The sequence below is a fragment of the Terrapene carolina genome, unplaced genomic scaffold (genome assembly GCF_002925995.2).
Source record: "Terrapene carolina triunguis isolate 2854851 unplaced genomic scaffold, T_m_triunguis-2.0 Scaffold130, whole genome shotgun sequence".
In the NCBI taxonomy this organism is placed as follows: Eukaryota; Metazoa; Chordata; order Testudines; family Emydidae; genus Terrapene; species Terrapene triunguis.
The window spans coordinates 39,901,354-39,918,614 of record NW_020664481.1 but is presented as its reverse complement, the minus strand read 5'-3'; the positions used below and the strand labels follow the sequence as shown (position 1 = coordinate 39,918,614).

At 41.4% G+C, this 17,261-nt stretch overlaps 1 protein-coding gene across 2 annotated transcripts in view; it reads left to right on the top strand.

The window, feature by feature from the left end:
* Positions 1-17,261, top strand: part of LOC112103884 (protein BEAN1) — a 109,087-nt gene that overhangs the window by 13,950 nt on the left and 77,876 nt on the right. For both annotated transcript variants that reach the window (XM_026652818.2, XM_026652817.2), the window contains one exon: positions 3,045-3,179. In XM_026652818.2, coding sequence (XP_026508603.1) covers positions 3,045-3,179 — 135 coding nt within the window. The remainder of the gene's footprint in view (positions 1-3,044; positions 3,180-17,261) is intronic.

The window sequence follows — 17,261 nt, the reverse complement described above, 5'->3', positions numbered from 1 at the left end:
AGTGGCTATGTTTTCAGGTGACATTTGCAATCAAGTAGAGAATCTTTGTAGTGTAGGGGCAAGATTGCAGTTCCTGACTGTGGAACAGCTGAGGCCAATGCATCAACAGCTGTAAAACTATTGGAGTTATAGAAAGGAACTTAGTGTTGGACAATTGGAAGTGGAGCAGTGAAGGACAGTGAAACCTGTTGGGCTGGAACAAGGTCAGAATGTTTAAAAAAAATAGGACATCTTAAAACTAGATCTTGAAATAAATGGGGAGCCCGTGGAATAATGCTGTGGGAGTGTGTGTGCACGTACACACCTTTAATATTTAAGAGTAATTTTGTTAGCATTTTCCCTGACCTGCTCAGAACGTCTGCATGCAAGTTTTTCTGAGCTTAGACCTGTATGAAGTCAATGGATCTGATCTCTTCCACCAAGGGTGGAATGGATCCTGTAAGTTCCATTAGCCTGCCTTCACTTAAGTATTTTAGCTCCTTCGGGGGGGGGGGGGGGAATCTTTAAAAAGCCTTTAGATTGCAGTGAATTCTCTATTTGGGAAATGCCCAGGTTCCCAAAGTTCACGTTTCGAGTACCTGCCACAAGTACTGTAGCTGTTCAGAAAACATTATCCAAGATGTGCTAGAATTGCAAAACAAAGTTCGATTACTACCCTGTAGATGGAAGCACTGCCAGGTTACAAGTGTATGGTCTAATACATATAGTAAAAGTGTGCTTTCAATGCTGGTGCTATTTATAAATGCATTTGTGGGTTCTGACATTTTCCACTGGAGCAGCTGTGTGGAGAATTGGAAATCATGAACAATTACTCTTAACTGCAGGGTTTTCCTGCTACGAAAGCTGACACAAAGGCTCTGAATTAAGAATATTGGAGAACAAACAAAAGTCTTTAGTCAGAATGCCTTTGTTTGGCTGGATGCCAGTCTGCACCCTGTTTTTTCTGTTCCTTTGCTTCTAGGATCTGGTATTTTCAAGGTGGGGTCTGACTTATTTGGCATGTTGTTAAAGCTGGTGTTATACAAGTGACTTGAATTCAGTTTTAGGGTATAGGATAGGCACCAAAAGTGTAGAAGTAAACTATTGGTTTTCTATTCCTAGTGCTCTTCATTACTAAACGTCAGAATCCTACTATTTAATTCAGTTCGCAGTAGAGCTAGAATGGACACCAGTTAAGTGGTAAATAAGGTGCCTCTTCTCCAGTTGTTAAAACTTTTGCCAAAGCATGTGCATTACTTACACCTTTCAGAAATTCTCCTCTCATCTTCAGTGAAAACAACATGACCAGCTATACTACTGAAGCTGGATTTATTTCTGTGCACACGTTCTGAATTGTATGCCCATTCATCCTGATTTCTGTGAATCTATTTGTGCTCCACAAATATTGAATGAAGAGTCTGGACAGATTATAAACTCAAACCATTCTCTTCAGCACCATTTGCAGGGTGTGACTGGTAATCTACATGACAGTGTTGTTTCTCTTTCTCAATTGGAAGAGTAACATTTCAAAAACAGGAGAATAAATAAGGATGAATAGTAAATATTTTCCCCTGCACATGGGTACAAACATTAATTTTGCACACAAACACGGATATGAAGAGCACCTGCTCCCCAGACAGTGGTGTGAGCAAGTGTCTATTCAAGTGCTTGTTTAGGAGTATCCATTAAAATGGTCACATTGAAGAGATAAACATGTATTTGTATTCACTGCTTCTGCAATAGCCACTCCACTCTAGTTACACAACTCAGAACATTCAGACTTGGGATGCATGACTCTCTTCAGGGACAATAAATGCTGACCCAAACTTTTACTCATTTCTTTACCTGAACACCACATGACTAATTTCTTATCATTCAGAATTGTTGGGGTCCTATTAGCCAAATTTCTGCTTCTTCATAGTGATTGGAAACAAAGGCTTTGTCTGCACCTAAAACTAAAGGTCAACCTAGCTGCTTCACACAGGACTGCGAGAAGTGTCTTGCACTGTGGAACAGATAGGTCGACCTAACTCCCACTATAGATGCAGCTAGGTCAACAGAAGACTTCTTCCCTTAACCTACCTACCACCTCTGAAGGGGTGGATTAACTACAACCAAAAAACCCTTCCATTGCTGTAGCAAGAGTCTACACTATAGCAGCAGAGCTGCTGTGCCCCAACTGTGCTGCTGGGGCATTTGTAGGGTAGACATGCCCGGAGTTATTCTCGCCCCCTCACATTGAGATGATAGGGTGAGGAACTTAACAGGACCATCAGTTGTGTCATTGGGAAACAAAGTTAACCTTTCCCCTACATATGCAGATGTGGGGTGGTTAGCTATTAAACACCTCCTCTAGGATTAGAGATGGTCTTGAGGAGTGAGTGGATTCTTCTTCATTCTTCCCCACTACACATATGGTAGGAGAAAAAGATCTCAGCATGCTCAAATGTAAGGGCAAGTCAGACCCTGCTCTGTCCTAACAATCTCCAAACCCAAACATGAATTATGCTCTAATATTTGTCCAAATGCACATTTTTCTGATGTTTACGGTGTTCAGCCCACACACTGAGATTCAGTTCCCATCCTTACTTTTCAAACTAGAAAGGGGTTTGAGATGTTCCCATCCATGGCTACCTCAGTCCAGCCCTTCATGATCCTGGAAGTTAAAATAGCTCTAAGTTGATCCTCTTTTCTGTCATCCCTTTTGCATACAGACTAGGACAAACTGCAGGTAACTTTTCAAAAACACTCATGTCCCATTTTCAGACTTGACTTAACCTAAGTACCTACACTTAGGAAAATTTTACCTTCTGTGATTTGTTGGGCACATTTTCCCGGTGTGCAATGCTTCATAGGTCTACAGCACTGTATAAATGATTAACGATATACCAAGCTTTTGTCAGAGTCGGAGGCCCCCCCTTTTGCTATCTGACAAACACAAATCTGTTTTCACTCTCACCAGGCTTTTAGAGACAGCAAAGAGGACAGACTTTCAGAAGAGCTGTGGCATTGTGCAGTCATTTTCTACTTCAGTAACAGTCATCCATTGTTTCTCTTCCTTTCAGATGAAGAAGGCATTCTGCCCTGTAAAAAAGAAGAACTACAGTGTGGCAACGGACTCTGCCTCCTGAACTGGCTGCGCTGTCACTACAAGAAGGACTGTGGCAGAGACTACATGTCCATCAAACTAACATGCTCAAGTGAGTTACTCTTCAATTTCCTCCATGGGACTGTCAATACACCTTCCTGTTGAATCATTCTCCACAGACTGCACTTCGCATTAGATTTGTTCCAAGTTTGATGCTGCATTAATATGGGTGCTTGGTGGGCTTATTTATGTCTAAGTCCCTTGTTTATATTGCATGTGGATTTCAAGCAGAATACTAGCAAATAGTAGTGGGAAGGGATGATTTAGCTCTGCTCAATGTATTTAGCTAATGTATCATGAAAGGTGCTGCAACCAAATGCCAATTTTAAAAAGGGAGTATAATCCAAAAGCTGACTGGCTTCTTAAGTATTCTCATCAGTGCTGGAACCTATTAAACATTGGCAGCTATGAAGAAAAAAAAATCAATATCAAGGAGCAACTGCAGGCTAGATTCTCTGCATTTGGAATTGTTAATGCAAAGTAACAATCCAACTGTCAGCAGGTTAAAACAATGTTGGAAGGAACAGAAAGAATTACTGTAAAAGCAAAGACGTCAAATGTATTCAAAGGATTGATTTCTGCAGCCAGTGTATGTAGGGGAAAGTGTTGTTCTGGCAGTGACTAAGCAATGCCTCGAGTACTTTTTATGAATTGATAATGCAAGTTTTATGAAAAGTAGTATGTTGCAATTTCAGTGATACCTATTTACTAGTATATGGGTGATAGGCTAGGCTGAAGCTGTTAGTTCCCTTGATTTTTGTTCTCGCCTTGCTAAACTGCTGATTTCAAAACTATAGGAGTTTGAACTTCAGTTTAATATTTATATCCTGTTGCCATAAAAACTTGCCAGAAGGAAAGTTGTCAGAACCCTATTCCACAAAGTGTAAATGGAATAGAGGGTGCACTATTGTCCTTAATTACTAGCTAGAAATGTCTATTGGCCTCATTTTCTCAGTTAACACAACACAAGCATATAGCTACAAGTTTGAGGAATGACAAGGAGCCAGAGTTATACGAGGGACAAAAAACCTACAGCCAGCAGCAATGCACGTAAAGTGGAGTTGAAAGCATTCATACAACACAAGTACTGTAGTAATATAGTCCCTAATACAAAGGCAATTAGACTCTGTGAGCTTTGGGTCAAGCCCATGGAACACAGGAAGTGTGTGTTTATAATTAAGCATTTCATAATGGCCAGAACTACTGTGTTGTGTAGAAGGATGCAAGAGATCTGGGCTTGCTGGGACCTCGGTTTCTCACCTGTCAACTTAGTGGATCTGAGGAGCTGTAGTAAAATGATGCACAGATGTTCAAGGGTAATTATGAGAGCCACTCACTGCCCAAATATCCCTGCCATCTGTGCCACAAATTCTGGAGGAGACTGCTTGCCAGACCTTGTACCTGTAAGAAAAGCCCCACAAAACATCTAAAGGAGTGGGGGGAGGGAAGAAGATCTATACAGTATTCACATCTTGGAGCTAAAGTTTTGACCTGGCTTTTTGGGTTTTAATAAAAACCCCTTTATCTTGGGATAGCCATGGAAATTAAAAAAAAAAAAAAAAACCGCTTAGATGCTTGACAAGGGGGGAACTAGCCAGTCCGTTTCTGCAAGCCAAATCTGAATATGCATTATAGTGCCTTCAGAACCTTTTAAAACTTTTCTGCAAAATGAAGTATTTCAGCAATTGCTTTAATTCTGCTTTTTATTAAGTACATCTTGAAATAACATGCAACTGACTACTTAAGTCTCAAGTATCGAATAAAATTAAATAAATTAAATAAAAATTAAATAAATTAAATACCAAGCAACATGGGGTACTTCTCCAATATATAGGATTTTCCAAATTTGTTTGCAAAGCTATCAATTCAATACTAAAATACACCCTAGAAAACATGCTGATCAACAAAACAGTTAATCAGAGTCACATTTTAGCATTTCTTCTGTAACAAGCTCAGAGGAACAAATGCCCCATAAAACAGATCATGTATAAATAAATAGTCACAGAAGTGCGTGGTAGAGGCCTATACAAATCAAAACTTGTGACAAGAAGAATTCACTATATTTCCACGGAAAGACTGATTTTCTGTTTGCAGCTAGACTTGAGTGCAGGGTGTCACAGTAAGGGGGGGGTGTCCAACCTACAAGCCCATGGGCCTTACACAGCCCACCGGAGCATTTCACAAGGCCCACAGCCTGCTTCAACACAATATACCAAATGGCGGATTTGTTAGCATTGTGTTCTCTTTACGTGCCGCCCCCCCATTTTCTATAATTCTGATACACATTTTATGCACTGGTTTCTCTATTTGTTTTTAAAAAGACAATACTATATATAGCAACAGCCTATCTAAAGGCTTATGAAACAAGCTGAACTTAAAATATAAATCGATACAGAGGACTCTAAATCTTATTAAAATCAGTAGAAGCACAAGGTTGTGCTTAGTACACAGGAGGACCACAAACCTAAGGTTGAGCACCACTGCAGTAAGGTACTAGTATCTGTTATTTCCCAATAGTCTCAAAACAAAAGCAAAGAAGAGTTTTATATAAGGCAGTTGCCATATCAGGCATCTCTGCCAGTTTAAGAAGGTGTTGCTAATACCAAGGACTGTTAAAATACCAGCACTACAGCGAGATAGGAAGCCTGTATGAACTTGAACTAGCATGCTATTTATGCCCACCTAACACCACCCCAAACAGTATTGCCACAAAAATCTCAGTGACTTAGGAAGGGGGAAGATGGAAAGCAATGACTATTGTTCAAGCGCTGACAGATTTTCAGATGTGGGCATCACCTATAGCAGGGACCCATATCTGAAAATTCAACCAGGTGTGCAACACAAATAACCACACACACACCACGCAATTGGACAGAATAAAAAAAAATTTGCCTGAAGGTCTTCCAGCTGGTTAGCCTTTAGATTTAATACTATATAACTGCATTCTGTGTACACTTTATTGCTAGAACGTGCAAGAGCGGATCTATTTGCATCATATGGAATGTGTTACCTATGGGTTCTTCTCCCAACAGATCTTAAGTCCTATGTCTACATGGTTACCTGGGTTCTTACATGGCGCTCATCACCTTTGCATCTGACCATACAGTACAATCAGTAATAACTGTCAGACAATGATTTTACCTTAGTAAAGCACAAGGGCACTTAAAATAAAAACCTCCCTTATTGAGCTGGGTAACCCATTACTTCCAACACTATACCTGAGGAGGCAGCAAAGTTGCACCCGATATAGAAATTGCTCACAGGAAGAATGTTCTCATAAATAAAAAGGCGCTGCTCACGTCAGCTTCCTTTTCCAGCTCATTTACAACGTTTTCTCCTCACGGCTCTGCTTTTCAACACCTTTTTCTCAGGTTTCTGTGGGGTATTTTAGACAGTTGTGCTAAAAATTGGCATCATGGGGTCCTGGTTCAGCCTAGGTCTCACGTTAGGAAGTCTTTTGGGGGGTAAACTAGGTGAATACTCAGCCCAGACTTCTTTGCATAACCTAATTCCACATGCACACCCTTTCTATACACAGTGGTGCCTGCTTACATTAGCTGTTTCATCCCTTCCCATGTAGTGTGTATTTGCGGTGCTTCTGCTCACATTCAGTACAAACCCTTATTTATTTCAGTGGTATTTTAGACAGTTATTTACAGAGGACTCCAGTTCTCTAATCTATAATTCAACACATCTCAAATACCATGCACAGCTTGAGGCTGCATCAGATATGCTGGGTTGCCCCAAAATCAAATGTAATTATAAATTGCTCTGAGGCAGCAATTTCTGTCTTATTTTTGTCCCCACTTTTAGTATTTGGGGACTAAAGTCATTTCAAATGTGAGACACATACTTTCTGCAACAAAGAAGAATCTGGTGTTTTCTGTCTCCTGGTTTAACAACAGGGTTTTAATTCAGAGAGTCACAAATTAAATCAAATATATATCACTCAAAAAAACCTAATAAGCACCAAAAGTAGTGAAAATACCATCAACAACTGGAGAAAGCAACACCATGCACATTACCATGTTCTAAACAGGATGAGAAAATTGGATTGTGTGCTTAAGGGCACTTGAGTTGGCACTGCCTTGAGTGTTCCCTTCCTCATTTTACTAAGAGACACATTCAGTCACAGCCTCAGTGAAAAAACCCACATTCACAGGTACATAGGCAAATCAGTCACGAAGTACAAACCTGATTTACACAGGCATATCTAGAATGTGTGTGTGCAACGTTACAGGCCAGTTGAAAATTTGTCCAATAGGGTGGAAAGGACCTTTGTTGTGTTTCAACTAGTAAAATGCTTTAATTATTACTTCCTTTCAGCTAGTGTCTGAACTTGCAAGATATTGAGCAAAGCAACTCCCACTGAAGTCAATGAACACTTCAAGCACTCAAACCTTGAAATCAGATCTAAAGGTTCCAAGAATCAGGCATTTAGACAAATTACCAATGCTCTTTATTAAAGCTCAGAATTAGTGTGGCTTTTAGCCTAGAACAGGGGTCGGCAACGTTTGGCACGCGGCTCGCCAGGGTAAGCACCCTAGCAGGCCGGGCCAGTTTATTTACCTGCTGATGTGGCAGGTAAAGCCGATCGCAGCCCCCACTCGCCGCGGTTCGCCGTCCCGGGCCAATGGGGGCGGCGGGAAACACATCCCTCGCCCGCGCCGCTTCTCACCGCCCCCATTGGCCCGGGACGGCGAACCGCGGCGAATGGGGGCTGCGATCGGCCGAACCTGCTGCGTCAGCAGGTAAATAAACTGGCCCGGCCCGCTAGGGTGCTTACCCTGGCGAGCCGAACGTTGCCGACCCCTGGCCTAGAATATATACACAGCTTCTCATTAAGGATGGTGTGGTACAACCACAAATGTAAATCTGTTAGGGAGAAAAAATGTCAACCCTTGCAAAAGCCTCACATCATTGATAAGGAGACAATAGGAAAAATGCAGTTCCCTCAATTTACTATTTAAAACAGCTGTTATGAGTTTAAGTTAGCATTAAAATAGTTGAATGCATGCCTCACTTACTTTGCAAGTCCCTAGACTAGGAGTTTATCGTGCTTTTTAAAGATGTAGAGTAAAAATGCAATTAAATCTGTCACACGAGACCTTTACTGGGTGTGCTGGCATTTTAGAAGACTATAAATATCAACATTTCTAATTGAGATTAAAAAATACTGGACTGTCTGTCCTTTTTAAAGTGCTGGGTTAATAGAAATTTCTTTATACAAAATGATTGCAACAGCCTTTAAACAAAACTGATTTCATCTACATTTCAAACAGATCAAATAAGCATCAGCACTATTTCCATTAAAGTCTATTATTAATGAAAGTTTCTGCAGAAGTTAGAGAACTAGAGACAGATTCAGTTACAATGATGAAGATCTGGAGTAATATTGAGGTCAATGAAGTTACTTTGAATTTAAACTGTTATAACATTATGACAGGTTGGACCCCTTGGGAAGCCACCTGATATGCTGAGATACCACTGAGTCTACCTGTTCTGCCAGCCTGGGCCCCCTTTAACCTGTCTTGCTGAGCCAGGCTCTTAAAACCTCCTCTAACACACAGGCAGGGCCACACCCAGCTGCAGATCAGCTCTGGGAAGACTCTGCATAAGGGGCTTGCTCCAGCACTCAGATGTCCACCTCCCTTGGAGTGCAGACCCAAAGATACATTATGAAATTTGCCTCCTTCCTCAGTTTGCAGAGAGGTGTGCACACTTCTCCCCCGCTCCCCCATTAGAAGTTACAGAAACTGGGTTTAATAATAAACAAAACTAATTTTATTAACTATAAAAGGCAGATTTTAAGTGGTAAAAGAGGTAACAAACAGAACAAAGCAGATTACTAAGCAAATGAAATCAAACATGCAAACTAAGCTGGTTTCACTAAAGAAATTGGTTACAAATAGTATTTCTCACCCTAGATATTGTTGCAGGCAGTTTGCAAAGCTTCTGTGGTTCAGAGTTCCAGTTATATTCTTTTTCAAACTAGACATGTCTCAGTCTGGACTCCCCCCTTGCCTTCAGTTTTTCTTCTTGGGCAGACAGGCCATGGAGAGGAGGAGTCCTGTTTGCCTTCCTCCCCACCCTTAAATAGGATTTAGACAAGGTGGGAATCCTTTGTTTCCCAAACTTGACCCTCCCCCTTCCCTCACAGTGGAAAGTTACAAGAAGTCCCAGGTAATGTTTTGTATCAGGTGACAAGACCACCTGACTCTGTAGGATTACAGTGTCCATGAGTCAGTGGCAGTATGGAGTGTCCACAGGAAGGCCAAGCTTTTCACAGTCCATTGTCCTCGCTGATGAGGCATCCACCCTGTCTGGCTTTTCCATTGTTGTACCTGAAGTGTTAGCAGTGAGCATCACCCAAAGTAACAGTTTAAATACTGATAGTCAGTCAATATTCCTAACTTCACATACAGAAATGATACAGGCATACAAATTGGATAATCACATTCAGTAAAGCATAACCTTTCCAATGATCTCACATGAGCCATCTTGCATAAAGTACATCTCAGTGATGTCATATTTATGTCAAGCATTTTCATAAAGAATATGAAATGATACGTCACAAACAGATCGTAATCTGGTCCTGCCTGTTCAGTTGTAGAATCTTCAATAGTCTTTTGGCTCTGTAATATGCAAAATGCTAGATGAAGCAAGAACTAGCACTAGAAAAGTCTTATTGACATTCTCTCTGGGGTGGGGAGAGCAGATCCACAGCTACATGCTAGACAAATAAGGAGAGATTTCGTAGTGAGGGTTTTGACCTTCTTCTAGGTTCCTTTTCCTGAAAGGACAAAGACTGCCTTAATATCTTCCCTTCTGAGCCAGAGTTGCTCTGCAAGGAGTCCTCAGAGACAGTGTAATTGAAAGGGGGGTGGGGAGGGAAAGAGAGACTATTAAAAGTTTGATTGATTGTTACATCAAGGGAGTGCTGGGTTCAAATCTAGATAAATCAGAAGTCCATAGAGAATAGGTCTCCGCCTTTATCTATCCTTTCAGACCATTGGTCAGCAATTCCATCACAAGTCTGTGCATTTAAGAACACACATTATTGATCTTCAGTGGATCCTATTAATTACTTGTGCTGTAGTTTTGATGAGCTGACTGGATAGAAAGAACAGCTGTCCTTTTCTACTCCCCACACAAAAGGTGGCTGTGGTCCAAGTTTTTGCCATGCAATATGGCGTTCCTTAAGAGAAAAATCTAAGCCGATAGTTTTGAAAGTGAACTTCCTTTGTGATATAATTTTCAATCATAAACCATGATGGCAATGTGATAGGAATGTAAATCTATTTCCATCTTTGCTTAAAATAATTCCTGTGTGATTTAGTTTTTATCATTGCTTTTGTACTTCTGGGGTGAAATTCTCCCCTCTGCAGAGGGCCTGCAAAAGGTTGGTAGAGCACTTAACCCCTAATGGGACTTACTTTAGTGGGACTTCAGTGTACACAGCTCTGGTGTTAGCTCTCTGCACAAAGGCAAATATCACCTCATTTCAGAAGCCTAAATACTCAAAACCAAATTCTGCTCTAGTAACTCCTTTGGATACAGCAGGTCCAAACATTACACTGTGGGGAGGTGTGCAGGTTAAGAACATCTCAAGGGGTTTCCTGCACCTCTGGGTCTCAGAGATTATGTTCAGTCTACTATAGCACAGATGGGAGAGAGGAAGGTGGAAGAGAGGAACCTCTCTCGAGAGCTGTGGGAGAAAAGTTGGTCCAGAGGTTTGAGCATTGGTCTAGGACTTATCAGATCTGGATTCAAGTCCCTGCTCTTGAACAGACTTCCTATTTGACCTTGGTCAAGTCATTTAGCCTCTGTGCCTCATTATCCCCATTTTACAAATGGGAGACTAGCACTTCCCTACCTCACAGGGGTGGTGTGAGGCTCTCAGATACTGTGTTAGAGGTGGGCACACAAGAACCTTAGTTGGAAGGCTTTGTTGGCCTCCTTTCATCTGCGAGAGATGGTGGGAATTGCAGCCTATGATGTAGGTGGTTTGCAATGTCTCATGTGACCGAATACGCTAATCTGAGATTTGCATGTTCTTTGGCAGTTATTGCAAATGTATGTGTCTTGGTTGGGAGCTGCTTGCTTCCTACGGGCTCTTTTCTCTTCAAGCTGTAGGAGCCAGCTCCTGTCATGGACTTTGATGCCATTGTCTCCATAAGGGTATCACCTGTTACTATCACTTGCCAAGATTTCCCATTGGTCAGAATCAATTCCAAATTCCTTTGTATCTTGCTTGCGTGTGCCTTTATAGCAAAGCTTGGAATGTCTTCTTGTTCCTGTTCCCTCCAATAGCTCCCTTTATAGCATGTCCTTGGGTATGAATCTGTCTTCCAACCTACGCAAATGGCCCAGACAACGCAGTTATCTTTGCTAGAGCAGGGCTGTCAGTTGGAGGGGAGGGATAGCTCAGTGGTTTGAGCATTGGCCTGCTAAACCCAGGGTTGTGAGTTCAATCCTTGAGGGGCCCACTTTGGGATCTAGGGCAAAATCGGTACTTGGTCCTGTTAGTGAAGGCAGGGGGCTGGACTCAATGACCTTTCAGGGTCCCTTCCAGCTCTATGAGATATATATATATATATATATATATATATATATATATATATATACACACACACACATACACCCCTATATTTTAGTAAATTTGTCCTTTGAAGAACCTCTGCATTGGTGACTTTATCCTGCCATTTGGTGTTGAGTATGCGGCATAAACAACATAGGTGGAAACTGTTCAACCTTATCTCCTGATGAGCATAAGTTGTCCATGTTTCCCCACCATACATGAGAGTGCTGAGGACACAAGCTTGGTACACTAGCATTTTGATCTTTATGGTCAGCTTTGAGTTGTTCCATGCTCTTTTAGTTAGTCTGCTAAAGGTGGTGGCAGCCTTTCCAATGCCAACATTTCGGTCTTCATCCAGCGAGAGGTTGGTGGTCACTGTAGAACCTAATAGCCGAACTATTTCTAGCTGGTTTTCATTTAAGGATCTTGTGAAACCCCTGTCCTAATACAAACGTTAGTTGGAAGGTCAAAACCATTAGGTCATGTTAGAATTGAAAACCTGCTACCATTATGACCATAAGTGGTACAACCTGTACTGGTCAATGCCGAGTGCTGGGTGGTGGTTAATTAACCCAGAAACCTCAGGAAGCACCAATGGCTTTGGGTTGATGAGTGCCTGATGAGCCTAGTGGAACCCTTGATGGAGGAAATGTGATCAGAAGGCAGATGAGCAAATTCACTCACTTTTTGCCAACTACATCCACACAGGACAGATTGGTTATCAGCCACAGCTGAAGGACTCAATCTAGAAGTGGAGCCCTGAGAGGCAGGCAGATGGAAGATCTCCACTACTCTAGCAACTCCTGCAGTGTAGCCAGTTCCAAATGTATCGACTCCTGTCCTTCCTTTGGTCCAAACCGGTTAAGTCAGAGGGGGACACTGAATCATTGGCAAAGCAGTGCCTCCATATCAACTGCCCAGGCTATTGTAGCTACATCACATGGAGAGGCTATTGCAGACCAGCAAGGATGGAGTGTCCTCTCCATGTGATGTGAGTTGGAAGGCTGGACAAGTGAGAATAAAGGGAGGTGTGTGGAGGAATGTACAGCTAGTGGAACTGTGACTACATGCATACACCAGACAATTATTCCAAACCTCTTGGAGAGAGTAGAGGGACACAGATGCCAGAAAGGTGGCTCTGGCCATAATGGAATGTTCAGTTCTCAGCCCTGTAACAAGCACATGTTAAAGAAAGAGCTGTCCGTGTTGGAATCCCTATTTCCAACGGAAGGAAGGAAGAATTAAATGTGTTGTACATGGCTGGAACAAGACAGCAGAAGTCAGTTTTCTTGTGAGTAACACTCAGATGATTCAGCTATTTTTTCATGTAATTAGTAGGGCACTTTTGTAATAGATCAATTAATTGCATTACCAAGCAGCTGGTGAAACGGTCAGAGAGCACACAGGTGTGTTCTATATTTTACTGTTGTTATGGAATTTCTATCAGCCCAAAACACCATTCATGCTAATAGCTACTCATTCCATTGTGTTATTTTGATTTTGTTCCACTTCTCCCCCAGTTTCCTTCTTAGAAGTGAGAGAAGGTTGATGAATAAAGCTGGTACTGGAACAATAGCATGGACTCTACATGACCAACAGGTTGAGTAAAACCAGTGCTTAAATGGCATACACATTCCACTCATTCATTGACATCTCAAGAGTCTGAGGCAGTAATTTTGTTTTCTAACTTATGCCGTAACCAGGCTGGAAATGTCTACAACTGAGAAAAAAAAACATCTGCCAGTTGGTGGATGGCAGCGGAGTGTACTTTCTAGTAGGTCACTGCATTCAGGATAAGGAATGCAGGTACTTAGTAGTTTCTCAAGAGGCAATTTTATCAGCCATTTGAACAATTGTTTTCATATAATGGATAGCTATAACATAGCTATCCAGAGGTGCTTAGCACCTTTGGAGGAGGAAAAAAATAATTCAGCCAAGGCTACAGTGAAGATGCTAAGCAGTCAGATACCGTACAATATTATGGGAGAGCCTAGCTCAGAGTTTTCAAAAGTCATTGCACAGTGACCCACTTCTGACAATAAAATTCTACATGACCCGGTGGGGGGTGAAGCTCAGGCTTCCGCCTCAGCCGTGGGTCCCAGCAAGTCTAATGCTGGCCCTAGCAACCCCATTAAAATGGAGTCACAACCCACCGTTTGAGAATCACTAAATTACCACTACAAACTGAAGGGGAGGCGGAGTGGTTTCTCTGCCCCAAGGGAAATCACAATTCTCCCCCGATACTGCTAAGTCATCCCTACCGAATAGGTCTTACCACAAGGGCTCCTAAAAATACTTCACAGGAGCACATCTCTTTTGTCTTTAGAATGGACCAGATTATCCCAAATGGCAGGTAACTTTAAAACAAACCTTTTACAGACAGCATAAATACAAGGCCTTTATACAAATAAAGGCACCTCACTTCAAATTATACAAGTTTAACAGTTTGTTAAGTTCAGTATTCTTAGTGCAACTTCCAGGAACAAAGCATAAACATTTCCAACTAATAAACTTAATACAAGTTTGTTTGCCCAGTACTTTCTTAAACCATAACGAATGAAGAAGGCAAAAGCATTTTTCTTTAAGTGGGGAAACAAATGAATAGATTCCCCAGCCCATTAGTTCTCCTGTCTATGCAGTCACACCCTAGGGATGCTAAGATTTATCCCAGGCTAAAAGGAAATTATGGAGAGCCTTTTGTTAAAACATTGGCAGCACATCAATCCCTGAAGCAGACCAATGACAGAGTGGATGGGAACACCTCCTGCCTAGAGGGTCATTAATGTCAAACCTAATATTCTCAATTCAGTCAGTGACTGAAAAGGGGAGGGAAAAGAAGAGAGAAAACTTTTGTTTTTATTTTTATAAAACCAGATATAGTGGTGTCCATCAAATCTGGTACCTTTACCAATAGTTACTACAATGTGTTGGTACCTGAGGGACCCATTTAGAATAGGAAAAGCTATGATACTTCAAATATGCAAATAGTGAAAGCCTCAAAAATGGAAGGGCCAGGAAAAATGGGAGGAGCTAAGGAAGAGTAAGTTAAATACCAGGGGAAGTTCCTAATTGCTATAAGAGAAATTGGGCAGAAGAATAGATTCCAAAGGGAGGTTGATGTGGCACCATTACTACATGTATCTAAAAACACAGAAGATATTTTAACAGGAATTACGTACTAAGCAGTCACACTAGATAGCCCAAATAGTCTTTTTGACCCTAGTATTCCTGGGTCAAATCCTCATGTGTTCTCAGCATGTACAACTTCTGTTTGCATCAGTGTGAAGTGTGGCTGCTCGATACCTCAAGATTTGGCCCTATATGCTGTTCCTTCCCCCCACTCCATAAGAAAAAAAAAGTTAAGATATATATATCTATATATATATAGAGAGAGAGAGAGAGATAGATACATATGTATATAGATATAGATATAGATATAGATATATACACACACACACAGCACCCAAATTCTTGTTTGTATGCCCCTGCTTTTTTTTTTTTTTTTAAAATCAAGGCCACGATGTCTGGTTTTTGAATAGCATTTTGTATTCACAGTAGTGAGCAGCTGTTCTATTGCCTGAGGACATGGAACCAACCCCAACCACCTGGGTTGGAGAAATGAGGAGGATGGCTACTATCAAGAAACATTTAAATAAAAAGTTCTATTTCAGCTTCTGTTTCTAGCCAGAAGGGCAAGTGTGTAATTCTCAATCCAGCTTGCTAGTGTAAAAGAATATTAAAACAATCTGATCAGATGTAGGAAGAGGATTCAGAGTAGGGGACAGACACTTCGAGAGAAGCAAAGTGTAACAAAATAAGTTCAGCATCAAAAATAACCCTTTATGAACAGGAGGCACAAGGATGACTGAACAGTGGTGCTGAGAAAATAGCTGCAAGCAGAGCTGGTAGTATAGGGAGAAATAGTAGGGATGTGTTTGTCACATATGGGATGTATTTGATCTCTCCAGCCTTAGCTGCAAATCCATTTGTATCACTACTGGGCAGCCAAATACAAGGCTTTTGAATTAGGAAAAAAGCCATATTGATCATTCTGTAATAACAGCAGATGACAGTTGTATGGTCTCCTTGTAAGGTGCCATACTGTAAATGCATTTTAAAAAACAGATATCCATATTCAAAAGCAACATGCCCACTTTGGGGCTGGGATTTTAATAAAAAAAGAAAAATCCCTTCTCTGCTGACATTAAGAGGAGACAAGAGTATTTTTTAAAAAGTGGAGAAATAACCACTCTTTGAGTCAGATGGGGCTTACTATCACCTCCCACACTTCCTTACACTCCAGAGGGGCAGACCAGGCACTGGCTTCCCAGTTTTGTTGTCATGACAAAACTATTAGTACTTGCCACCTTTACATTTTATTAAGACACAATTTTGCAAAAAGCTGTTATCATCTACAGAAAATGGTGAGGCCCTGACCTATTACAAAGCCAAAATGAAGGTATGTGTAGTGAGTACTTTTGCTATTAAGCCACAGTTACCTCCCCTTGACTGTTAACTCGTGTTTTACTGCTGTCTGTTTTTGCCAAGGGTCTCAACAGCTGGGTCACTTTATAATTAACAATAGGTCTTCCAGTCTATCAGGGAAAGAAGAAGATTAATTTATTTCTTCTTTCCCTATACAGCTTTGGGGGGAAAGAACCAGGGCAAAAAATAAGCCAATGACATACCTTAGGTTAGCATCTACCACCATCTGCAGAGCCAGTACTCACACTCTACATCCCCATTCAATTAGTTAGGCTTCTGCTCTACCTTTATAAAGTTTCCTCGTGCCTTGATAAGTTGTTAACTTGGTGCAGCTGAAACTCTTCCAGCTCTCAGTCATTAGTAGTCTTTGGCAACCAGCATCTAGTTCTCAGGTGCATGTATGTAGGCATAACTACCCAGATCCCCTCTTAAGGCACCCAAATGCCCTGTCACATGTAGCTAGCATTAACAGTCATGAAAAGGACAAATGTCCTTTACCAAGAGACTAAAGGTCACATTGTACCCTCAATCTTTTGTGCAAAACACCCCAGGACATCACTGAGGAGGGTAGAATATAAATTTATGCTTTGGTTGAAGTGCTTGCGTGAGACAGGCAGAAGGAAGAGAGTGGTGTAATAATGAAAGTACAGAGGAGTCATTGGTCTGGGATAGCAGATGCTGGGGCTCAGGGCCCAATCCTGAAAGGTGATGAGGATCCTCAGCTTCCACTGAAGCTTCTGGCTGAGGAAGGCATTGAGCCTCACCTTGCTGGATCACGTCCCACATCCCAAAGATCTTGCTCAGACAAAACTCTCACTAAGATAAGTGGAAGCTTTGCTTGAATAAGGATTGAGCCAAGACTTTAGGATTTGGCCAGGGGAGAGCTGAGAGGTTAAAAAGCTATTGGCTTTGGTTTGCTTTTACTTAAATAAGTTTTTAGTCGTTCATTTCAGTTTGATTCAGTGGATTGGTTTCAATTTTAATGTTTCACTGAGCTGTGATTACCATGAAAAACATGAGTTTAAAACTGCAGTTGCTGGTCCCCAATAGCAGCTTGTTCCTCTAGAA